At 40.3% G+C, this 21,280-nt stretch overlaps 1 protein-coding gene across 1 annotated transcript in view; it reads right to left on the reverse strand.

Moving 5' to 3' along the window:
- Positions 1-21,280, reverse strand: part of LOC126172711 (KAT8 regulatory NSL complex subunit 3) — a 162,561-nt gene that overhangs the window by 137,612 nt on the left and 3,669 nt on the right. The window contains exons 3-4 of the mRNA XM_049920902.1: positions 10,931-11,058; positions 10,655-10,816 (exon numbers count right to left, since the gene is read on the reverse strand). Of these exons, the coding sequence (XP_049776859.1) occupies positions 10,655-10,816; positions 10,931-11,058 (290 nt within the window). The remainder of the gene's footprint in view (positions 1-10,654; positions 10,817-10,930; positions 11,059-21,280) is intronic.

The raw sequence follows: 21,280 nt of genomic DNA on the forward strand, positions 1-21,280 counted from the left end.
ATGTCCCCACAACCTACTCAATGTAATCTGACAGAGATGAGGACAAAGATGAGAGTAAAGGCAAACAACTGTCAGTCAGATCTTTGAGGTGCCCAATGTGGTAGCTGACAAAGAAATGGCAGGATTACCAGAAAGCGATCATTCTCACAAAGATGTGCCTAGCAACCACTGGAGCGAAGACACAATTCTCACAGAAGAGATTGTAAAGTCAATAGCTAAAAAGGTGTCATGGGCAGCTCTAAAATGGATAGGAATAGCATCATTGGGGAGACACTGATCAAGATCAGAAAAAACTGGACAATCAGAATGTCCCTACCAGATGAGGTGGTTACTGCCTGACGTAGGGTGGTGCATATTAATATACACAAGCAGGAGAAAAATAGGGGTGGGGAATTGTGAGGTTAAGGTGGTCAACTTAAGGTAAGCGGCCTGCCTGGAGGTAAATAAACACTATACAATGGTGATCACCAGTTTCATTTGCACTTGCACTGTTATTGCTTCCAACATGGACGGAGGGCATTCCACTCACTGATGACATCTGTGGGCACCAACACACAGATTCCTCCAGGTATCCTGTCAGGGCCAGTATAGTTCCTGCAGAATGCGTGGTAATCTCAAATTGTTGGGGTATGGTCACCAGTAAAGCGTGTTTCTTGAAAAGCAACTGAGATCGCAGAATAGAGGAAAGTAGCTGTTGCATTTCTGGCAAGTGACTGTAATATCCATTACAATTCCTTTGGATCATCACATTGAGGGTGTTATAGTTAGGGATGGAGGGGCCAGGAAAGCAGGTCACGTCCCAGGGCCACGTCTGCCACTGTTGGGGGTGGAACAACATCAATGACGACTGGTTCAAAACCCGATGGAACAACATCAATGACGACTGGTTCAAAACCCGATGGCATGCAGGTATCTGATATCTTCAGAGTCATCAGAGGAGCCTTCTCCTACGATTACTCCTTCTACTTCTGTTTTGCAATTTTTGGCTGTTGGGATTCTTGTGAGGGCCTATCTATTGTGGGTGTAGGAATGGAGGAAGAACAGGCAGTCTTGGGATCCAGAATCTGTGCTATCTACAGCTACTGGCTAGTGTTGAGCCTATGATCTGTGGATTTCCAGGGAGACGGGGCCCAAGAGGGAGCCCTATCATGGGCAGACAACAGAGGAGGAACCTGCTTTCTGGCTGGGTATGGAAAGCGGTTTATGTAAAATGGTGATTCATAAGACGGGATGGCAGTGATACATTAAAAAATAAGCTGAGGTAGGTGGAGTGATGGCTGCAACTTTTACATAATTTGTCATCTTACTGATTGGATGCGTAAATTCATATTTTTTCCTTGCAAGAATATATTACAGGCAATCAAGTGATGTTTCACACAATTCATATACAAAGGCAGTTGTTCGCAAGTATAAGTTTCGCGAAATGATCTTTCATTTTGGGTCTGCTGGGCAATGGGATGAAATGCAACCAAAGTAATAAACATTGGAAACATCTCATGGACAATAGGACTTAAGATTTCCAGTTGCACCTACACGTTTTTTTGGGGGGTCATTTCCTTCATTAACTAAGATGAGGGTGCTTGTATCTATTCGGTTATCTTTCGCACCTTTTTGTACACACCAGACAAAATATACAATTCATCTTCTAGATTACCATAATCATCCAAAAAAATGTGAGTCAAACTTCAAGGGAGGAGGGGGGGGGGGGTGTTGTACACCACATTCCAATATCGAAACAAAGTTGGTTCATTCTAACATGAGATACAAATTAGATACAACAGATGAAGCTACAGCTACAATAGTTGAGTTAGAGACGTAAGCTTAGCAGTCGAGCTTAAGTAAGGTTATTTTATACATTAATTTACTCTTTCAAACATTTAAAATCACATAACTTGCCTGCGCAGAATTTGTAGTTGTAGAATATTTAAAAATCAATACCAGGAGTTAGTTGTCATGCTTCATTCCTGATGTATCACTATTCAGCACAAGAATAAAATGAATGTAAACATTATATTATATGTATATTCTTCAGTGTTTGCCATTGTCTCACTTGAGGTTGTTAGGCTTACATGATTTAAATGAGGTAACAGCTAACACAGAAGAATGTACGGTGTAATGTTTATATTCTTATGGTGAAGAGTGTATGTGATTCATGATTCGTAGGAACCATCTCTTGCCACGGGTAGGAAAACATCCAAAATCCAGTTTTGACCGTACTGATGTGCACAAAGGCTTGCAAATTGGCTTTTCAATAGTAGACTTCAAATGTATGACTAGCAACACTTACAAAATAAGAATGGAAGTAACTTAGAAATTAAAGGCAGAAATGTAAAACAAAGTTTTATTACATTTATAATACAAATTTGATGAAAGGTTTAAAATATCAGTTGAATAATTCTGAATCATTATCACTCAATTCCTTGTTGTTCAGTTATTCATACAGAGAATCATCCTCTGTATTATCTAGCGCATTTGATATCGGGCCTTTTTTCAAATGTATGTTGCACAATCCAATTTGGAACACACTTCCATGCATCATCAATCCACTGGCACACTTGCAACAAACCTGCACGTATAAATTGTCCTGTTGGTGTCATCTGTCTGTCATTTTTCGAAAACCAGCCAATGTACATGTGTTTAAGCTTGCCTTTAAATGGTTTATTCACACAGGGATCAAGTGATTGCAGAACTGACACCATCCCACCAAGAATTACTGCAAAGTCTGTTTCGCTTTCTAATAATTTTTGTTCTACTGCAGGTGTCGTATGGCCTGCATGCGCATCTAACACCAGCAGACTGTATAAACCAAGCAATGCGACAGGGTTATGATTCAACATAAGCCTAATCCATTCCACCACCATATCCTCCAAAAACCGCTCACTTTCATTTACTCCTACAGTTATAGTTTTTGGAAACGCTTCCAATTTCAGTAAATTCTTTCACTTGAAAACTACGAATAGGAATAATTTATTTTTATCTGCTGTGCAGGCAAGCATGACGAACATCTGCTGTCTTTCACTTCATGACACAAGAATACTTATATTTTTCTTTCCTCTGGCATCAAGCATATAATTCTACAGCACGTCAAAATGTATGGGAGTTTGGTCAGCATTCCCTATCTGACCAAGAAGGTAATAGTTTTCAGTGCGTCACTTAGTTATAAAGGACCTTTTATTTGTAATTTTATGGCAATCTTCTGCACAACTTAAGTTCACCTCTAAAGTGAAAACCTCCAGCACTTCATAAAAAAAACCAATTCAGTTGCAGGTAGCCTTGAAATTTTCAACTTCGTGCACTGGAGCAATTTCGTGTGCCTTAATTTTTAAAAATTCAGTATTCACAGGCATGCATTTCTGATGCTGTTCCTTAACAAACTCATTTAAAATTACTTCAAGACCATTATACTGCCCACATTTTGGTCCACTAAAGGTGGACCCCCATGAACCATGGACCTTGCCGTTGGTGGCGAGGCTTGCGTGCCTCAGCGATACAGATGGCCGTACCGTAGGTGCAACCACAACGGAGGGGTATCTGTTGAGAGGCCAGACAAACATGTGGTTCCTGAAGAGGGGCAGCAGCCTTTTCAGTAGTTGCAGGGGCAACAGTCTGGATGATTGACTGATCTGACCTTGTAACATTAACCAAAACGGCCTTGCTGTGCTGGTACTGCGAACAGCTGAAAGCAAGGGGAAACTACAGCCGTAATTTTTCCCGAGGACATGAAGCTCTACTGTATGATTAAATGATGATGGCGTCCTCTTGGGTAAAATATTCCGGAGGTAAAATAGTCCCCCATTCGGATCTCCGGGCGGGGACTACTCAGGAGGACATCGTTATCAGGAGAAAGAAAACTGGCGTTCTACGGATCGGAGCGTGGAATGTCAGATCCCTTAATCGGGCAGGTAGGTTAGAAAATTTAAAAAGGGAAATGGATAGGTTAAAGTTAGATATAGTGGGAATTAGTGAAGTTCGGTGGCAGGAGGAACAAGACTTTTGGTCAGGTGATTACAGGGTTATAAATACAAAATCAAATAGGGGTAATGCAGGAGTAGGTTTAATAATGAATAAAAAAATAGGACTGCGGGTTAGCTACTACAAACAGCATAGTGAACGCATTATTGTGGCCAAGATAGACACAAAGCCCATGCCTACTACAGTAGTACAAGTTTATATGCCAACTACCTCTGCAGATGATGAAGAAATAGATGAAATGTATGACGAGATAAAAGAAATTATTCAGGTAGTGAAGGGAAACGAAAATTTAATAGTCATGGGTGACTGGAATTCGTCCGTAGGAAAAGGGAGAGAAGGAAACATAGTAGGTGAATATGGATTGGGGGGAAGGAATGAAAGAGGAAGCCGCCTTGTAGAATTTTGCACAGAGCATAACTTAATTATAGCCAACACTTGGTTCAAGAATCATAAAAGAAGGTTGTATACCTGGAAGAATCCTGGAGATACTAAAAGGTATCAGATAGATTATATAATGGTAAGACAGAGATTTAGGAACCAGGTTTTAAATTGTAAGACATTTCCTGGGGCAGATGTGGATTCTGACCACAATCTATTGGTTATGAACTGCAGATTGAAACTAAAGAAACTGCAAAAAGGTGGGAATTTAAGGAGATGGGACCTGGATAAACTGAAAGAACCAGAGGTTGTAGAGAGTTTCAGGGAGAGCATAAGGGAACAATTGACAGGAATGGGGGAAAGAAATACAGTAGAAGAAGAATGGGTAGCTCTGAGGGATGAAGTAGTGAAGGCAGCAGAGGATCAAGTAGGTAAAAAGATGAGGGCTAATAGAAATCCTTGGGTAACAGAAGAAATATTGAATTTAATTGATGAAAGGAGAAAATATAAAAATGCAGTAAATGAAGCAGGCAAAAAGGAATACAAACGTCTCAAAAATGCGATCGACAAGAAGTGCAAAATGGCTAAGCAGGGATGGCTAGAGGACAAATGTAAGGATGTAGAGGCTTGTCTCACTAGGGGTAAGATAGATGCTGCCTACAGAAAAATTAAAGAGACCTTTGGAGAGAAGAGAACCACTTGTATGAATATCAAGAGCTCAGATGGCAACCCAGTTCTAAGCAAAGAAGGGAAGGCAGAAAGGTGGAAGGAGTATATAGAGGGTTTATACAAGGGCGATGTACTTGAGGACAATATTATGGTAATGGAAGAGGATGTAGATGAAGACGAAATGGGAGATAAGATACTGCGTGAAGAGTTTGACAGAGCACTGAAAGACCTGAGTCGAAACAAGGCCCTGGGAGTAGACAACATTCCATTTGAACTACTGATGGCCTCGGGAGAGCCAGTCATGACAAAACTCTACCATCTGGTGAGCACGATGTATGAGACAGGCGAAATACCCTCAGACTTCAAGAAGAATATAATAATTACAATCCCAAAGAAAGCAGGTGTGACAGATGTGAAAATTACCGAACTATCAGTTTAATAAGTCACAGCTGCAAAATACTAACGCAAATTCTTTACAGACGAATGGAAAAACTGGTAGAAGCCGACCTCGGGGAAGATCAGTTTGGATTCCGTAGAAATGTTGGAACACGTGAGGCAATACTGACCTTACGACTTATCTTAGAAGAAAGATTAAGAAAAGGCAAACCTACGTTTCTAGCATTTGTAGACTTAGAGAAAGCTTTTGACAATGTTGACTGGAATACTCTCTTTCAAATTCTGAAGGTGGCAGGGGTAAAATACAGGGAGCGAAAGGCTATTTACAGTTTGTACAGAAACCAGATGGCAGTTATAAGAGTCGAGGGGCATGAAAGGGAAGCAGTGGTTGGGAAAGGAGTAAGACAGGGTTGTAGCCTCTCCCCGATGTTATTCAATCTGTATATTGAGCAAGCAGTAAAGGAAACAAAAGAAAAATTCAGAGTAGGTATTAAAATTCATGGAGAAGAGGTAAAAACTTTGAGGTTCGCCGATGACATTGTAATTCTGTCAGAGACAGCAAAGGACTTGGAAGAGCAGTTGAACGGAATGGACAGTGTCTTGAAAGGAGGATATAAGATGAACATCAACAAAAGCAAAACGAGGATAATGGAATGTAGTCAAATTAAGTCGGGTGATGCTGAGGGAATTAGAATAGGAAATGAGACACTTAAAGTAGTAAAGGAGTTTTGCTATTTAGGGAGTAAAATAACCGATGATGGTCGAAGTAGAGAGGATATAAAATGTAGACTGGCAATGGCAAGGAAAGCGTTTCTCAAGAAGAGGAATTTGTTAATATCGAGTATAGATTTAAGTGTCAGGAAGTTGTTCCTGAAAGTATTTGTATGGAGTGTAGCCATGTATGGAAGTGAAACATGGACGATAACTAGTTTGGACAAGAAGAGAATAGAAGCTTTCGAAATGTGGTGCTACAGAAGAATGCTGAAGATAAGGTGGGTAGATCAAGCAACTAATGAGGAGGTATTGAATAGGATTGGGGAGAAGAGAAGTTTGTGGCACAACTTAACTAGAAGAAGGGATCGGTTGGTAGGACATGTTTTGAGGCATCAAGGTATCACAAATTTAGCATTGGAGGGCAGTGTGGAGGGTAAAAATCGTAGAGGGAGACCAAGAGATGAATACACTAAGCAGATTCAGAAGGATGTAGGTTGCAGTAGATACTGGGAGATGAAGAAGCTTGCACAGGATAGAGTAGCATGGAGAGCTGCATCAAACCAGTCTCAGGACTGAAGACCACAACAACAACAAAGGTTTTCCTGCTACCGGAACATTAAAAATATTTGTCTCTTTGCAGTCACCATGTCTGACGTTGCTCCCATCAATCACATGATTAGAGCATTTTTGCACAAAAAGAAATAACACCCTTCTTGAATTTGGCACTACAATAAAAGTGCTTCACTATGTTTCACTAACACAAGAACTTCAAAAAATTCTATGAAACAATACATGAAATCAGAATGAGCCACAGCTTGTCAACTCACGCAACAATCCTAAAGCCTTGTGCATTATTGGTACTTGTGTAAAGAAGAATACTTGAAAGGCTGCTACATTTCAAGATGAGCAGTACTGAATTTCTATTTCCTTCATTGGATAATGTATTAAAATTCAATGATCGACCCTGATAAAAAAGTAGACTCATCTTCTAATCTTTTTTAATGCAGAAGTTTTGGTGCCAGTATTTAGACTTGTACCTGCAAAGCATGCCTGTGTAGCACTGCATGTATTCAACAGCAAAAGTTAGTTTTGGCGGCTCCTAGTGCCATTTTTAAGAACTTCCATTTGCTTTGCACTTGATTATAAGTGGCAGACACTTTTCAAATCCTGAAAATGGGAAAAGAAATTGTGGCTTAGACTCGAGTATATGCGGTAGCTCATAGCCCCTCACCTATCTAGAGTGTGACGTCTCAGTGAAAGGTAACTCCTTGTACCATATTCAAAGTTTTATGTGGACTAATAATCAATGTTATGTCACCCAGCCTTTCACAAGTCTTAAATCTACAAGATTGTGCACCAGAGGAGGTTTTAATCAAAAGTAACTCATTTTGCAAAGAGTGCACTTCTCCAAATTTGTCTTCCTTTGTTTTGGGAAAAATACAGTTTTCATCACTGTAAAAGGATCTCATTCTGTTATAGTAAACACCAGGTATTGAATAAATTATTTCATTCCCTATCTGCTGGTTGGTCACTTTTCCCGTGCAAAATGTTTCATTATTTGTGGAAATGGACATGAGTTCTTAAATTCTGACCAAATATCTCTTGAATTACCATTCTAATAAACTATGTTGTTGTTCTGATAGATGACTACTACTCTGCTGTAACGATATCCATAGTGAAAATCGTGAGGTGCTAAGTTACATCTTTGACTTTCTACTAAATTAATACGAAGTACTTCTCTTTAGAACGACAATTCAGCTTCATCAATTGCTCCCCTGATGAAATATCAATTGTCATGGTACTCTTTACTACATGGCACATGGTGGGTGTCTATCATTATTTGTTGGTACTATAGACATTATGCAGCATATGTTATACCACACCATAATAGGGAAAGCAGTAGAATCTTAACTGGTCCCACTGAATCATCAATACTTGTCTGTTGAGACAGCTGGATCAGATGGCCATTATTCTGATTATCGTCTAAAGCATTTCATGTGTCAAATATCTGCCCTGATGCCATCTACTCCTATTAATGGCTCTTCACACTGCTGACACCAACCGCAGCAAAGGGCATCTGGCATGACGGCAACTGCTGGGAGCCTTGTTGCCCCAAGAGGACAAGCATACACTTCTTTGCAGAAGTGTGAACCCTGTGTTGTAAGGAGCCTGTACCAAAATGTTAAGTAACGACTTCATCACTTTAAAACTGGCTACCGCGTTAAGTTTTTAAACACATATATCAAAGGATCTGTAACACTGTAGGTAGCAGGCACTGTTTAAGGCATTCTTTCCTAGTTGGCCCACACCACAAAAAAATGAAAGTAGAAGTTAACTAGAATGAGGACCAAAAGTTACTTCTGCCACAAAGTGATGTAAAATAAAACGATATGCATGTAGATGGAAGACAGCACTACTTAGAGAAATAGCCGCATCAACAAGCCTGCCTCATGAGAAATAAAGTAAGAATAGTTAGAGATGGGAGAGTGCAGGTTGGTTGGTTGTTTCGGGGAAGGAGACCAGACAGCGAGGTCATCGGTCTCATCGAATTAGGGAAGGTCGGGGAAGGAAGTCGGCCGTGCCCTTTGAAAGGAACCATCCCGGCATTTGCCTGGAGCGATTTAGGAAAATCACGGAAAACCTAAATCATGATGGCCGGACGCGGGATTGAACCGTCGTCCTCCCAAATGCGAGTCCAGTGTGGGGAGAGTGCAGCACAAGAAATGAAGTAAGTGCTGCAATAGCTTAGGGCCCTGTACTCACCATGCACATACTCAATGAGTTGTAAGCTGCCTGAACGGGAGAACAGAAGAGAAAGGATGAAGAGGTTCTGCGAGCAGAAGTAGTAGTAATAGTAGTAGTAGTAGTAGTAGAAGAAGAAGAAGAAGAAGAAGAAGGAGGAGGAGGAGGAGGAGGAGAAATTGCAGTTCAATCATAAAGGAGCTACACATGGCCCTACATAAACCATAACAGAAGAGGAAGATGAAGAAATTGCAGTGTTTCACTAGGCATCGCCTTATAATATTGAGTGGGATAAGAAATTAATATTTTACATGACAAATTTTGAATAACAGTTTAGCAATTTTTCCAATTGTGTAGGGCTTTCATAACAGTAGCGTTGAACCAAAAGTAAATGTAGTTGCTCAGGAGAGGAAATGCCACGGGACTTGAGTAGACATCTGATAGTTTCTGCACTGAGTACAGAAAGAACTGGTCCTTATAACGACAATGTAACAGTGATCTCTGGAGAAAGTGAATGTTGTATATCATTGGAAAAACTCACTGGTTGGTCTAACTTTTAAGATAAGTCTGAGAACTAATGCAAGTAACTACAAACCAGTATCATTAATACCAATTGGCTGTGCAGTTTTGGAACTTATGCAACTTTCATTAAATAACTTTTTAAAAAATAAGAGTGTGTATTCTACAACATTAATTGTGAAAACCAAGATCAAAAAGGCTGAAGAAATATGACAGCTGATGGTCATTGTCGTGCCGACCACAGAATGACATCTCATGCAAAAGTTGGTACCTCAAGATGACATCCCAAGTAAAATGTTTCCTTATGCTGCCACAGCTGGAAAGTTATTTATATCCTAGTGCAGTGTGACGCAGCCCATCAATTTTAATCATCGCTTGCAGTGACAGTATCATCATAGTAAAGCTCTGGCAACATCTGAACTGAACAGTTATTCTGAAATTTATATCAGTTACATAACTGAGGAGCATTTCTTTTTCCTTCAAAAATCAATAAATGCTCAGAATTCAGAATTTAGATTTTTATAGTTGCAAATCAAGTTCGTTGCCATTCATGACCAGTTGAAACAGTTTTCTCAAAAACCAATATTGGGATTCTGATTAGACAGAATTCCTGGATATGGGTCATGAATAGATTGGCATTGTAGGGTGCCATGGGGGTGCCCACTGCAATACACCGAATCTGTTTGTAGGTAATGGCTTCAAAGGAAAAGTAATTGTAGGTGAGAATGTAGTTGGTCATGGTGACTAGCAAGGAGGTTGTAGATTTGCAATCTGTTGGGCACTGTGAAAGGTAGTGCCCAAGAGTGGCAGGACCATGGACAATAGGGATGTTAGTGTCAATGTAGGTGTCATGAAAAGAGACGAGCAGTCAGCATGTGGTAAAGGAACAAGAGCTGTGGACGGTCGGTGGAGGAAATGGTTGGGTCTTTTAATATGTGGGTACATTGTGGGAAATAGGCTGAAGGTATTGGTCTACATGAGCAGAGATTCTCTCAGTGGAGGCACAGTAGCTGGCCACAATGGGGAACCCTGGGTGGTTGAGTTTATGGACTTTACGAACGTGAAGAACTTAGGGGTGTGGAGAGTGGTAGGGGTGAGGAGAGATATGAACTTTGGGAAAAGATTCTGGGATGGGCATAGATAATCCTTGCAGTTCAGAACAACAGTGGTGGAGCCTTTCTCAGCACATAGGGTCATCAGGTTTGGCACAGCATTTTAAAAATACTGAAGCAGCTAAAATGTTATATCTCATAAATACACTCACTTGTCAATTTTATCCTCCCAGTCATCACCTTTATCTTCACGTCTAATAGATTTAACAAATGCTTCACATTCTCTCATTAGACGGGATGTAATTTCTTTGTTGTAAGGAGGAGTAAGAGTAGTTGGTTCTTCTTCAATGTCAATACCATCTTTTGATTTCCAGCTGCAAATAAGTAGACACTGAATCTTAAAATCAGGCAACATAAAAACAAAAAGTGAAATCTGTTGTTTTTCAAGAAAGAAGAAACAAAGTAATACAAAATGTACTGGTACTCACAAATTCTCAGTTGGTGAAAAATTAAACATAAATAATTTTTTGGTAGGTTTTAGGTACGTGTTTTCTGGAGACCAGTCTCCTGGTTTTGAATATGCATGGTCCAACATCACCATGTTGATTTCTCTTCCCTGTGAACACAATAAATGACTGGCTTGAAAAAGAAATAATAATCATGCAACTAATGTTAATACTGGGTAATAATGTTCCCTTTACTATGAACAGTAGTGAGTGAACACACTTTCAACCTTGCAGCCTATTGGATGGAACAACTTCATATTACACAAGAAATAGTCAAGAACAATTTGCAGCATTTCTCAAAGGATTGAAGAACACACAAAACATGGCAAATTGTGATGTGCATGGACACATACATCTCCTGCAATACCCAAAGCTTCCCCTTATTATGATACACAATGTAAGCAAATCTTACTGTTTCTGGAACATATCCTAATATCATATACAAATAATTCACTGAAATATCAGTATGGATTTAGGCATAATCACTTCTGTAACATATATCTAATTTTTTAAGTAATATCAGGAGAACAAAGTACATATACCATAAAAGCTAATGGCAGCTGTGACTTGCATTGATGAAGCTCTCCAAGCTGTTTTTAACAAAATAGGACATTAATAAAACTCTATTAAATAGCAAGCAATCATCATGCCACCTCATATCTTTGAGATAAGTGTCACTTTATTTATTAGGAAAAAAAATTATTTTTTTCAAAGACTTCAAAGCGAAAACCACTCAGGGGCTAGCTACGCCTACATTTGACTATTATGACATCCTACAACAATTTATGAAATTTATTGACAATTATGGAATCTTTCCAATGTTAGCTGTGTTAGGTATGTAGGTATTACCCATTTTACTTATTGGTCACACAAAAATTTGTGCCAGATGGAGTTTCCTGCTTGACACGAGTGGTCACCTTAACCACTTCATCTATTTGAGCATACTTACAGACCAATCCAAACTTACACATGTCATAATTTCTATGCCCCTTCAGCTCGCAACTATACTTCAGTTTCTGCCACAGGATTTCAAGGAGACAAACATATTCAACCTTAGTATTTCTATCGCCATTTTACCCTTCGAGGCTTGTATTACTTATCTTTAACAATGTCTGAAGAAATAAAGACATTGGTGACTATATTCCAGCAGTACTAAATTTATGAAATTTATTTGCAATTGAGTAATCTTTTTGACTTTAGCTGTATGAGGTACAAAGGTATTACATTTTAGGGACCCATGAAAATTTCTGCCAGAACAGGACTCAAACCTGGATGACCCTCTTATTGTGAGAGGTTGCCTTAACCACTTTGGCTATCTGAGCAAGCTTCCAGCACCACGAGATTCTGAGACTTTTCACAAGTGATGCTACTGTCAAGAGAAAACTTTGCTGCTGTCAGCAGAAAACACTAGTTACCAAGGAACTGTAAGGATGTATGGCACAGTTCTTACATCTAGGTCTACATGAACCCTGAACTAAAGGGTTGGGAGCTGGGGTAGAGTAAGGATGAACAATAATATTCTGCAGGTTCGGTGGGTGCTGGAATACCAGTGTGGGAGGGGTGGGAAGGGTAGTAAATAGGACATTCACCACATACCGGAAAAATTCATATTTTGCAATAAATGTGAAATAGGTACGAATTCTGCCTCAAAATGCAAAAACATAAAATTACTTAACAGATGCTGTTTCACACAGAATTGTATCCAGATGAGCTATTTATCAGAGACAGTTTGAAATAGCTATATTTTCTGAATACAATATCAAAAATGTAAGCAGCTACTAGCAGCTACTGGGATTGTACATCATCTTGCGAAGCCCAATTTGGAAAGATAATGTGCGCAAGAACCTGCTTGCAAAATACGGTGTATGAACGCAATGTTGGATCAATACACTCAATGATCTGGTGCCATGCCAATATGGATGGTTGAATGGTCAATTTAAGTTACACATCGCATAATGCAACAAAGTACTATGCCATGGGACCTAAAATTTTATAAGAAGGAAAAACGTATGTTCGTTTGTTAGTTAAAACTCAAAAGATAGTATAATGTGGACAGTTTTAACATCACACACAAATTAGGTGGCAGATGTTTTGAACTGTAATTGCATCGAATACCGCTAAAGGTCAGGCCTGAACTACGTCGTTAACAGTACTCCAAGAACTTCAACACGCAATTGTGCAGTAGCCATCCCCGAATGCTTTGTGTTGTGCATTGCTCATTGTTTTCTTTTCTTCTTTTGAAATAAATGAAGTGACTGATCCTGGTCCCTCACAAATTTCAATTACAACCTTTACAGCACCAGAAGTGATCGGTGATCCCTGTGACAATGTGTCAGTTCTGCTGTAGGCTGCTGCCCAGAGAAATGGAGGCGTACTGCTCCTTTCCCTGTGGCAGTCACAATTCTAGTCTGTTTACACTCGCAGCCATCTGTGACTATAGCTTATAGTGTCAGCTCTCTGAGCTCAGTGACTGGAACACAAAATCTGTCACATTTTTCAACTATGCAGAAATTCTTCCCCTAATGTTAAAATCAAGTTATCGTACATTCAGTTCTACTTCTACGCCAAGTGCCTTGTCAGTTCTATATGTAGCAATGTCAACTAAGGGTCATAGGGCTATTAATGCCCATGAAAGGTCGAAGCTAGTAGTCTGCCTATTTTTTAATCTTCAAATTGGGCAGGAAAAGACAAATAATGTCCAGAAACACCTTCTATGGAGACGCATTCACTTACCTGGCGAGAAAATGCTGCTGCTTTTCAACAGAGCAATCATTTTTTATAGCATAACTGCAGCCAAATGAAGAAACGGAAGGCCATTACACAAAGAAAATGTGTTGCAGCTTTTGCAAAAGCAAATATTCCAGTAAAAAAGTTCTGAATCAGCACTTTTTTTTTTTTTAACAGGCAAAGAACTAATAATTTCCTTGTCTTCACTCATATAGTGTGACAAGCTTTTAAATTTGTTTGTCTAATCATTTACAGACAAAGAAAATAGATGTGAATTTCGACAAAATAGATGTGAATTTTGCCAAAAATAGATACTACACTTTCCAGTCCATAGACGTTCCTCATTTTAGGGCATGATGAAAGATAGTCAAAACCCTGGTGGAGAATGTGATTCAGTTGCTCCAATCCTGGGTGGTACTGAATGCTTCTATGTGGCCGAACGGTGGACTTTGGGACATGGTGGCTGACTGGAGTGGCAAGGCATGGGAGATCTGTTTTTCTACAAGGCTGGGAGGGTAATTTTAGTCAGTGAAGACCTCAGTGAGACCCTTGATGATTGCTTGTCACTTTAGATGTGATGGCTGTGGGTGGCTATGGGGTATGAAAGGGATTTCTTGGTATGGAATGGGTGGCAGCTATCAAGGTAAAGGTATTGCTGGTGGCTGGTAGGTTTGATATGGACGGAGATACTGATGTAGCCATCTTTGAGGTGGAGATTAACATTGAGGATGGTGGCTTGTTGGGTTAAGGAGGACCAGATGAAGTGACTGGCAGAGATGATGATGAAGTTCTGGAGGAATGTGGGTAGGGTATCCTCACCCTAGATCCAGATCAGGGAGATTTCATCAATGAATCTGATCCAGGTGAGAGGTTTGCGATTCTGGGTGGTTAGAAAGGATTCCTCTAGATGGCCCATGAATAGATTGGCATAGGATAGTGCCACATGGGTGTCCATTGCTGGACCAAGGATTTGTTTGTAGGCGATGCCTTTAAGTGAAGTTGGTCATGGTGATCAGAAAGAAGGTTGTAGGTTTGGAATATGTCGGCTGTTGGGAAAGATAGCATTCAATAGCAGAAAGGCCATGGGCGTTAGGGCTGTTAGTATAGGGGGAGGAGGTATTAATTGTGACGAGTAGGGCACCGTGTGGTAAGGTAACGTGAATGTGGAGAAAATTGTTGGTATCTTTTATACAGGAGGGTAGGTTGTGGGTAACAGGCTGAAGGTGATGGTGTACGGGAGCAAAATTTCTCTTACTGAAGGCACAGGAACTGGCCATAATGGGGCACCATGGGTGGCTGGGTTCATGGACTTTGGGAAGCATGTAGGAAGTAGGAGTGCAGTGAATGGTGGGAGTGAGGAGAGAGACAGACATATGGGAGAGGTTCTGGGATGGGCCTAAGGATTTGAGGAGAGACTAGAGATCCTGTTGGATTTCTGGAATGGGATCACTGCCTGTGGGTAGGTTTGTAGATGGATGAAACTGACAGCTCAATGAGCCCTTCTGCCAGGTAATCCTTACTGTTCAAAACCACAAATCCTACCTGTTGACAAAGACTCCGTGACTATGGTTTCAAACCACATGGATTACCTGGTAGAAGGACTCTGCAGCAGTCAGTCTCTCTCAAAATATACCAAGGGTGTCATTGCACCTTTCACAGGTCCAACCCAACTTGTACAGAAACAAATATCACATGCTTTACCTCTCCAGTCACTCCCCACCACCCAAAATCCCACCGTCCAGTCACAAAGGGGCATTCCCCTCGTGGCTCAGTACCACCCAGGACTGGAGCAACTGATTCACATTCATCACCTGGTTTTTGACTACCTCTTGTTGTGCCCTTGTGTGAGGTATGTCCTACCCACTATCCTTCCCACCCTTCCCACAGTGGTATTCTGCAAGCCACAGATCTTGCACAATATCTCCGTCCATCCCTACTTCGCCCCTGACCCCAATCCTTTACTCCGGGCTCTTACAGACCTAGATGCAGGATCTGTCCCATACATCCTCTTCCCACAACCTCGACCACCACCATCACCGTCGCCAACTCCAGTCCGGTCAGACGCATCACCTATCCAATCAAAGGCAGAGCTGCCATTAAAAGTCATCAAGTGATCTACAAGCTATGCTGGAACCACTATACTACATTCTACATGGGCATTATAACCAACCAGCTGTCTGTCCACATGAATAGCCACTTGCAAACTGTGGCTAAGAAACAGCTGGACTACTTGGCTGCTAAGTACACTTCCCAACAAAACATTCTTCATTTCAATGACTGTTTCACAGCTTGTGCAATCAGGATCCTTCCTACCAACATCAACTTTTCTGAATTGTGCAGAGGGGAACTCTCTCTGCAATATTTTCTATGGTCCCATAATGCCCCTGGCCTCAACCTTCATTAGTCACTGTCCTTCACCCACCTATCCCCTTTCCTGTTCCCATCCTGATACTACATAGCCTTCAATTTCCACCAATACACCCACAGTCTTTTTACTTCTCTCCTTTTCCACTCACTTACAACCTCCCATCTCTAACACCCTGCCCTCCATCTAATCTCCCGACTGCACCACTTGCCCTATTGTCTCTCTATCATGTTCCTGTACACTCCCACAGGCAGCACTTTATTGTCTCTGCCCCTGATGTCTAACCTGTCATCCCTCTCCCTCCCCAACCCAGCCTCCTCCTTATCACCACTGCCCACTTGCCCCCCTTCTAACAGCCGTGTACCGCAAGTCTCTAGAGGAACAGAAGGTTCCAAATGATTGGAAAAGAGCACAGGTAGTCCCAGTCTTCAAGAAGGGTCGTCGAGCAGATGCGCAAAACTATAGACCTATCTCTCTGACGTCGATCTGTTGTAGAATTTTAGAACATGTCTTTTGCTCGAGTATCATGTCGTTTTTGGAAACTCAGAATCTACTATGTAGGAATCAACATGGATTCCGGAAACAGCGATCGTGTGAAACCCAACTCGCATTATTTGTTCATGAAACCCAGAAAATATTAGATACAGGCTCCCAGGTAGATGCCATTTTCCTTGACTTCCGGAAGGCGTTCGATACAGTTCCGCACTGTCGCCTGATAAACAAAGTAAGAGCCTACGGAATATCAGACCAGCTGTGTGGCTGGATTGAAGAGTTTTTAGCAAACAGAACACAGCATGTTGTTCTCAATGGAGAGACATCTACAGACGTTAAAGTAACCTCTGGCGTGCCACAGGGGAGTGTTATGGGACCATTGCTTTTCACAATATATATAAATGACCTAGTAGATAGTGTCGGAAGTTCCATGCGGCTTTTCGCGGATGATGCTGTAGTATACAGAGAAGTTGCAGCATTAGAAAATTGTAGCGAAATGCAGGAAGATCTGCAGCGGATAGGCACTTGGTGCAGGGAGTGGCAACTGACCCTTAACATAGACAAATGTAATGTATTGCGAATACATAGAAAGAAGGATCCTTTATTGTATGATTATATGATAGCGGAACAAACACTGGTAGCAGTTACTTCTGTAAAATATCTGGGAGTATGCGTGCGGAACGATTTGAAGTGGAATGATCATATAAAATTAATTGTTGGTAAGGCGGGTACCAGGTTGAGATTCATTGGGAGAGTCCTTAGAAAATGTAGTCCATCAACAAAGGAGGTGGCTTACAAAACACTCGTTCGACCTATACTTGAGTATTGCTCATCAGTGTGGGATCCGTACCAGATCGGGTTGACGGAGGAGATAGAGAAGATCCAAAGAAGAGCGGCGCGTTTCGTCACAGGGTTATTTGGTAACCGTGATAGCGTTACGGAGATGTTTAACAAACTCAAGTGGCAGACTCTGCAAGAGAGGCGCTCTGCATCGCGGTGTAGCTTGCTCGCCAGGTTTCGAGAGGGTGCGTTTCTGGATGAGGTATCGAATATATTGCTTCCCCCTACTTATACCTCCCGAGGAGATCACGAATGTAAAATTAGAGAGATTAGAGCGCGCACAGAGGCTTTCAGACAGCCGTTCTTCCCGCGAACCATACGCGACTGGAACAGGAAAGGGAGATAATGACAGTGGCACGTAAAGTGCCCTCCGCCACACACCGTTGGGTGGCTTGCGGAGTATAAATGTAGATGTAGAAATGTAGATGTAGATGCATAGTTGCTTGCATGTCTGGGCTTGGTGGCCAGAGATGGTGGTCATGTGTGAGTTGTATTTGCATGAATGTTGATGTGGTGTACTTTAGAAGCTTGCTTTTTTAGCAGTCTATTTGTTGTGCCTGTCTGCGAGTCAACATTTCCACTAGGTAGTAAGTAGTGACCTATCCTTTTCATAATATCGTCAAAGTTCAACATTTTGTATTCATGTACTGTTTTGTAGCAATGAATAATGAACATTTGATTATGCATATGTACATTGCTGGACTGTATGATTATACTTATGTCTAAGGCTATGGTTTCAAAATGAGTGTGATGATCTGACACTAATCACTGCAAAGAAATTACTATTACCGCAACTGTGACAGATACTGGATGAAAATAAAAATATTTAATACTCAAGTTTCTGGTCCTACCCTCCATCAGTATGGTGGAACCTCATAAAAATAAGTAAACTAGTTTTTATCCTAAGAACTTATCACATCCCACAGAACTCATTTCTAGATGTGCATAACTCTGGAATGGATTAAAACTCTGTACTCCAGACTCCAAGGAAGGGGGAGGACAGCAAATGCCCCTTTGCAAACTCCAAAGACTGTGCTTGAAGCTGAATGAAATAAATTGTATCCTTCACCACCCCAGACGAAAGTGGTGCATAATAAGGAGAAACTTTTAATTACAAAAAATATTTCCATTATATAAAGAGGCTCGTACAGTACACTTGTATGCAATTCAATGCTCTGGTGCTTGAAGAGACAAATTTATGAAAGTTTATGAAAATTTTATGAAGACAGCACACAGATTGAAATCTCATACTGGAAAGTCACATTAATCTCTCCCCATATCATAATCTCTCCCTCTCGCCCCTCATACACAGAAGGTTGAGTCCTACCATGAATTAATTCACAATATGGAAATACAGAACAAGTAAATTGATGTCTTACATTTATGTTATTTTATTATTTTAAAGAATGTTGGTGTATCATATAGTTTTCTCTTGTTCTTAGCAGCTTTTGAAGGAATTCTGATGGCAGTGTGTGAAGAAATCTGTACACTATCCCAATGTATCCTTTTGTTAATAGTTTGATGTAGTAGTTACCTCTTCCTTAAACAAATGATTTGATCAAACACTTTACATGCCATTAACTGCAGCTGGTTTGCAGAGACAAGTACTTGGTCTCTAAGATTGCATCTTCTCGTTCCTCACATTGCGCTACTGTCTATCACTGCTTAGTGACTATATTCTTTAGAAAAAGAGGTTTGTGGTGGACTCTTGAAGAAGGTGTGTGTTATTTATTAGCTCCCCCTGTGTTTGCATCATTTTAATTACTTCATATTTCCTTGCTCTTGGCAAAATAGAACCTACTTACTCCAATTATTCATTTACAAGGATGTGTCATGAATGCCCCAAATAATTTTATCTGCTGGATTTATTAACCATATTTCTTGGTAACTGCATCAATGGGCATGGTTACTAATGCATTCTGGAGGTAGCTGGTTTCTACAGAACCCACAATTTCTTCATCTTGCAATTTAGACCACTATTTGTAAACACATCAATGAAAACCAAATTTTTATGAAAAAAAAAAACAACCAAACAAACAAAAAAGAGGTGTTTTAACATTATACAGTGTTATTGTGCTGTACATCAGTACATCAAATTAAAGCTTAAATCAAGAACTTTTCAATGACACCGGTTTCACCTTCCTAGCATGAACAGCTTTCAAGTTACAAACATTTTGGTGACTTTAATTTCTTGAAATTTGAAAAAGGAATTCTATATGTAGAAAAATGTTGAGGCTTCCGGGCCCACTTGTTGACGTAGGCTTTCATCTTAGGATCTCCAATCAATGTCCATTTAATAACTTTTCTGAAATTTCACCAGTGAAGCAGCTGGCACTGCCAAATTTTCAGCCATAATTGCTAGTGAGTAACTACAAGTGCAACCATTCGTGGTGGTGAAACGAGACAAAAGTTATTAAAACAATGTCAGCCAAAGAGGCTGAGATAAAAGCCAAAACGTCAAATCATCTATGCACAGGAAGAGCATGAAAATCTGTATTTTTCATTTACTCTATGAGTACAGGCAATAAACAAAAATAAATATATTGCTGACATTATGAGGTCCAACTTTTGGTTGATTTGATATAGACCAACCCATTCAGGTGAACCAATACCTGTTTCAATATAAGTTAAAAAGTAATTAGTGAAAATGTTAATATGAAGAAAATACAGAAACTGAAACAAACCACTATCCAGAAAGAGGGAGTGCTTAGTATTTTCTGGTATACAGCTATGATCTTGTTAAGAACTTGTGCAAACAATTTATATCATCTGGCACACAAGTGTCATTCGGCCTTGAGTTTATCATGTGTAGCTCCTCCTACAGTTCTCCCGTTGGTTACTTCCAACATTAAATGGTCAGAACCAGGTGTCGGCCTCAACTTGTGACATCATTATGTACTGGCAAGTAACACAACATGTAGGAAAAGTATTTAAAATGTAGTGTGAAAGAACAGAGCATTTTGTCGCAGATATGTTGCTTGGGCTGATGGTCTCTAGTGATGGATTTTGATGCCAGGAGAGCTGTTGGTTGCATAATTTGTTAATAGGCTGTACTGTGGGGTAAGATGACATGGATCACGCTTCAAAATATAGTAAATGCATGTTCAACAAGGTGATGGTTGATATGCCAAGTATGTAGAGTTTTCTAATAAATATGGTGTTTGGCAGATTATGTTGTCACTGTCATGGGAAGGGAATGAAAATCGTGATGGTTGCTCTGTCATTCACTAGTGATACTTTCAACCGGCGATGTCATAAGGACAACAAGCGGAGGTCTACAAGGTGTGAAATGTGGTTTAACAGTTCTAGATTGGCTAATTTATTCAACTTACTATTTCTGCAACATTCATCCATGTGTTTTTCTGCCCATGGGATAGGTATTAACAAATTTTCTGATATTGGTTTTTCTTTTTGTCTTCCAAGAGCTCACACTATAAGTGCAAAATTGCAGAGGTCACATTGTAATGAGAATCAATTACAGCTAGGCATATGGGACTTTAATACAGAAACAATACAGAACATCGGAATTATTACATCCCTTTGTTTTCCATCAATAGCTAAGCAATTGTTGGCATCTCACTTAGTTCCAGTAAAATGGACATAGAGGAAAAAGTGGAAGCAGATTGTGAATTGTGGTCTGGAGAGTTATGTGCCTAGTACATGGATAAAGGGTGGAAAAGACCACCATGGTTCAATAACAAACTTCGGAAGATGCTGAGTAAGCAGAGGCTGTTGCACTCTCGGTTCAAAAGAGAATGCACAAATGACAAGAAGCGAAGGTTAGAAGAGAGTTGTGTGTCTGTGAAAAGATCTATGCATGAAGCAAACAACAACTGCCACCGTCACACCTTACCAAAAGATCTGATAGAGAACATGAGAAAATTCTGATTCTATGTAAGATCATTAAG

Source organism: Schistocerca cancellata, chromosome 1 (genome assembly GCF_023864275.1).
Source record: "Schistocerca cancellata isolate TAMUIC-IGC-003103 chromosome 1, iqSchCanc2.1, whole genome shotgun sequence".
Classification (NCBI taxonomy): domain Eukaryota; kingdom Metazoa; phylum Arthropoda; class Insecta; order Orthoptera; family Acrididae; genus Schistocerca; species Schistocerca cancellata.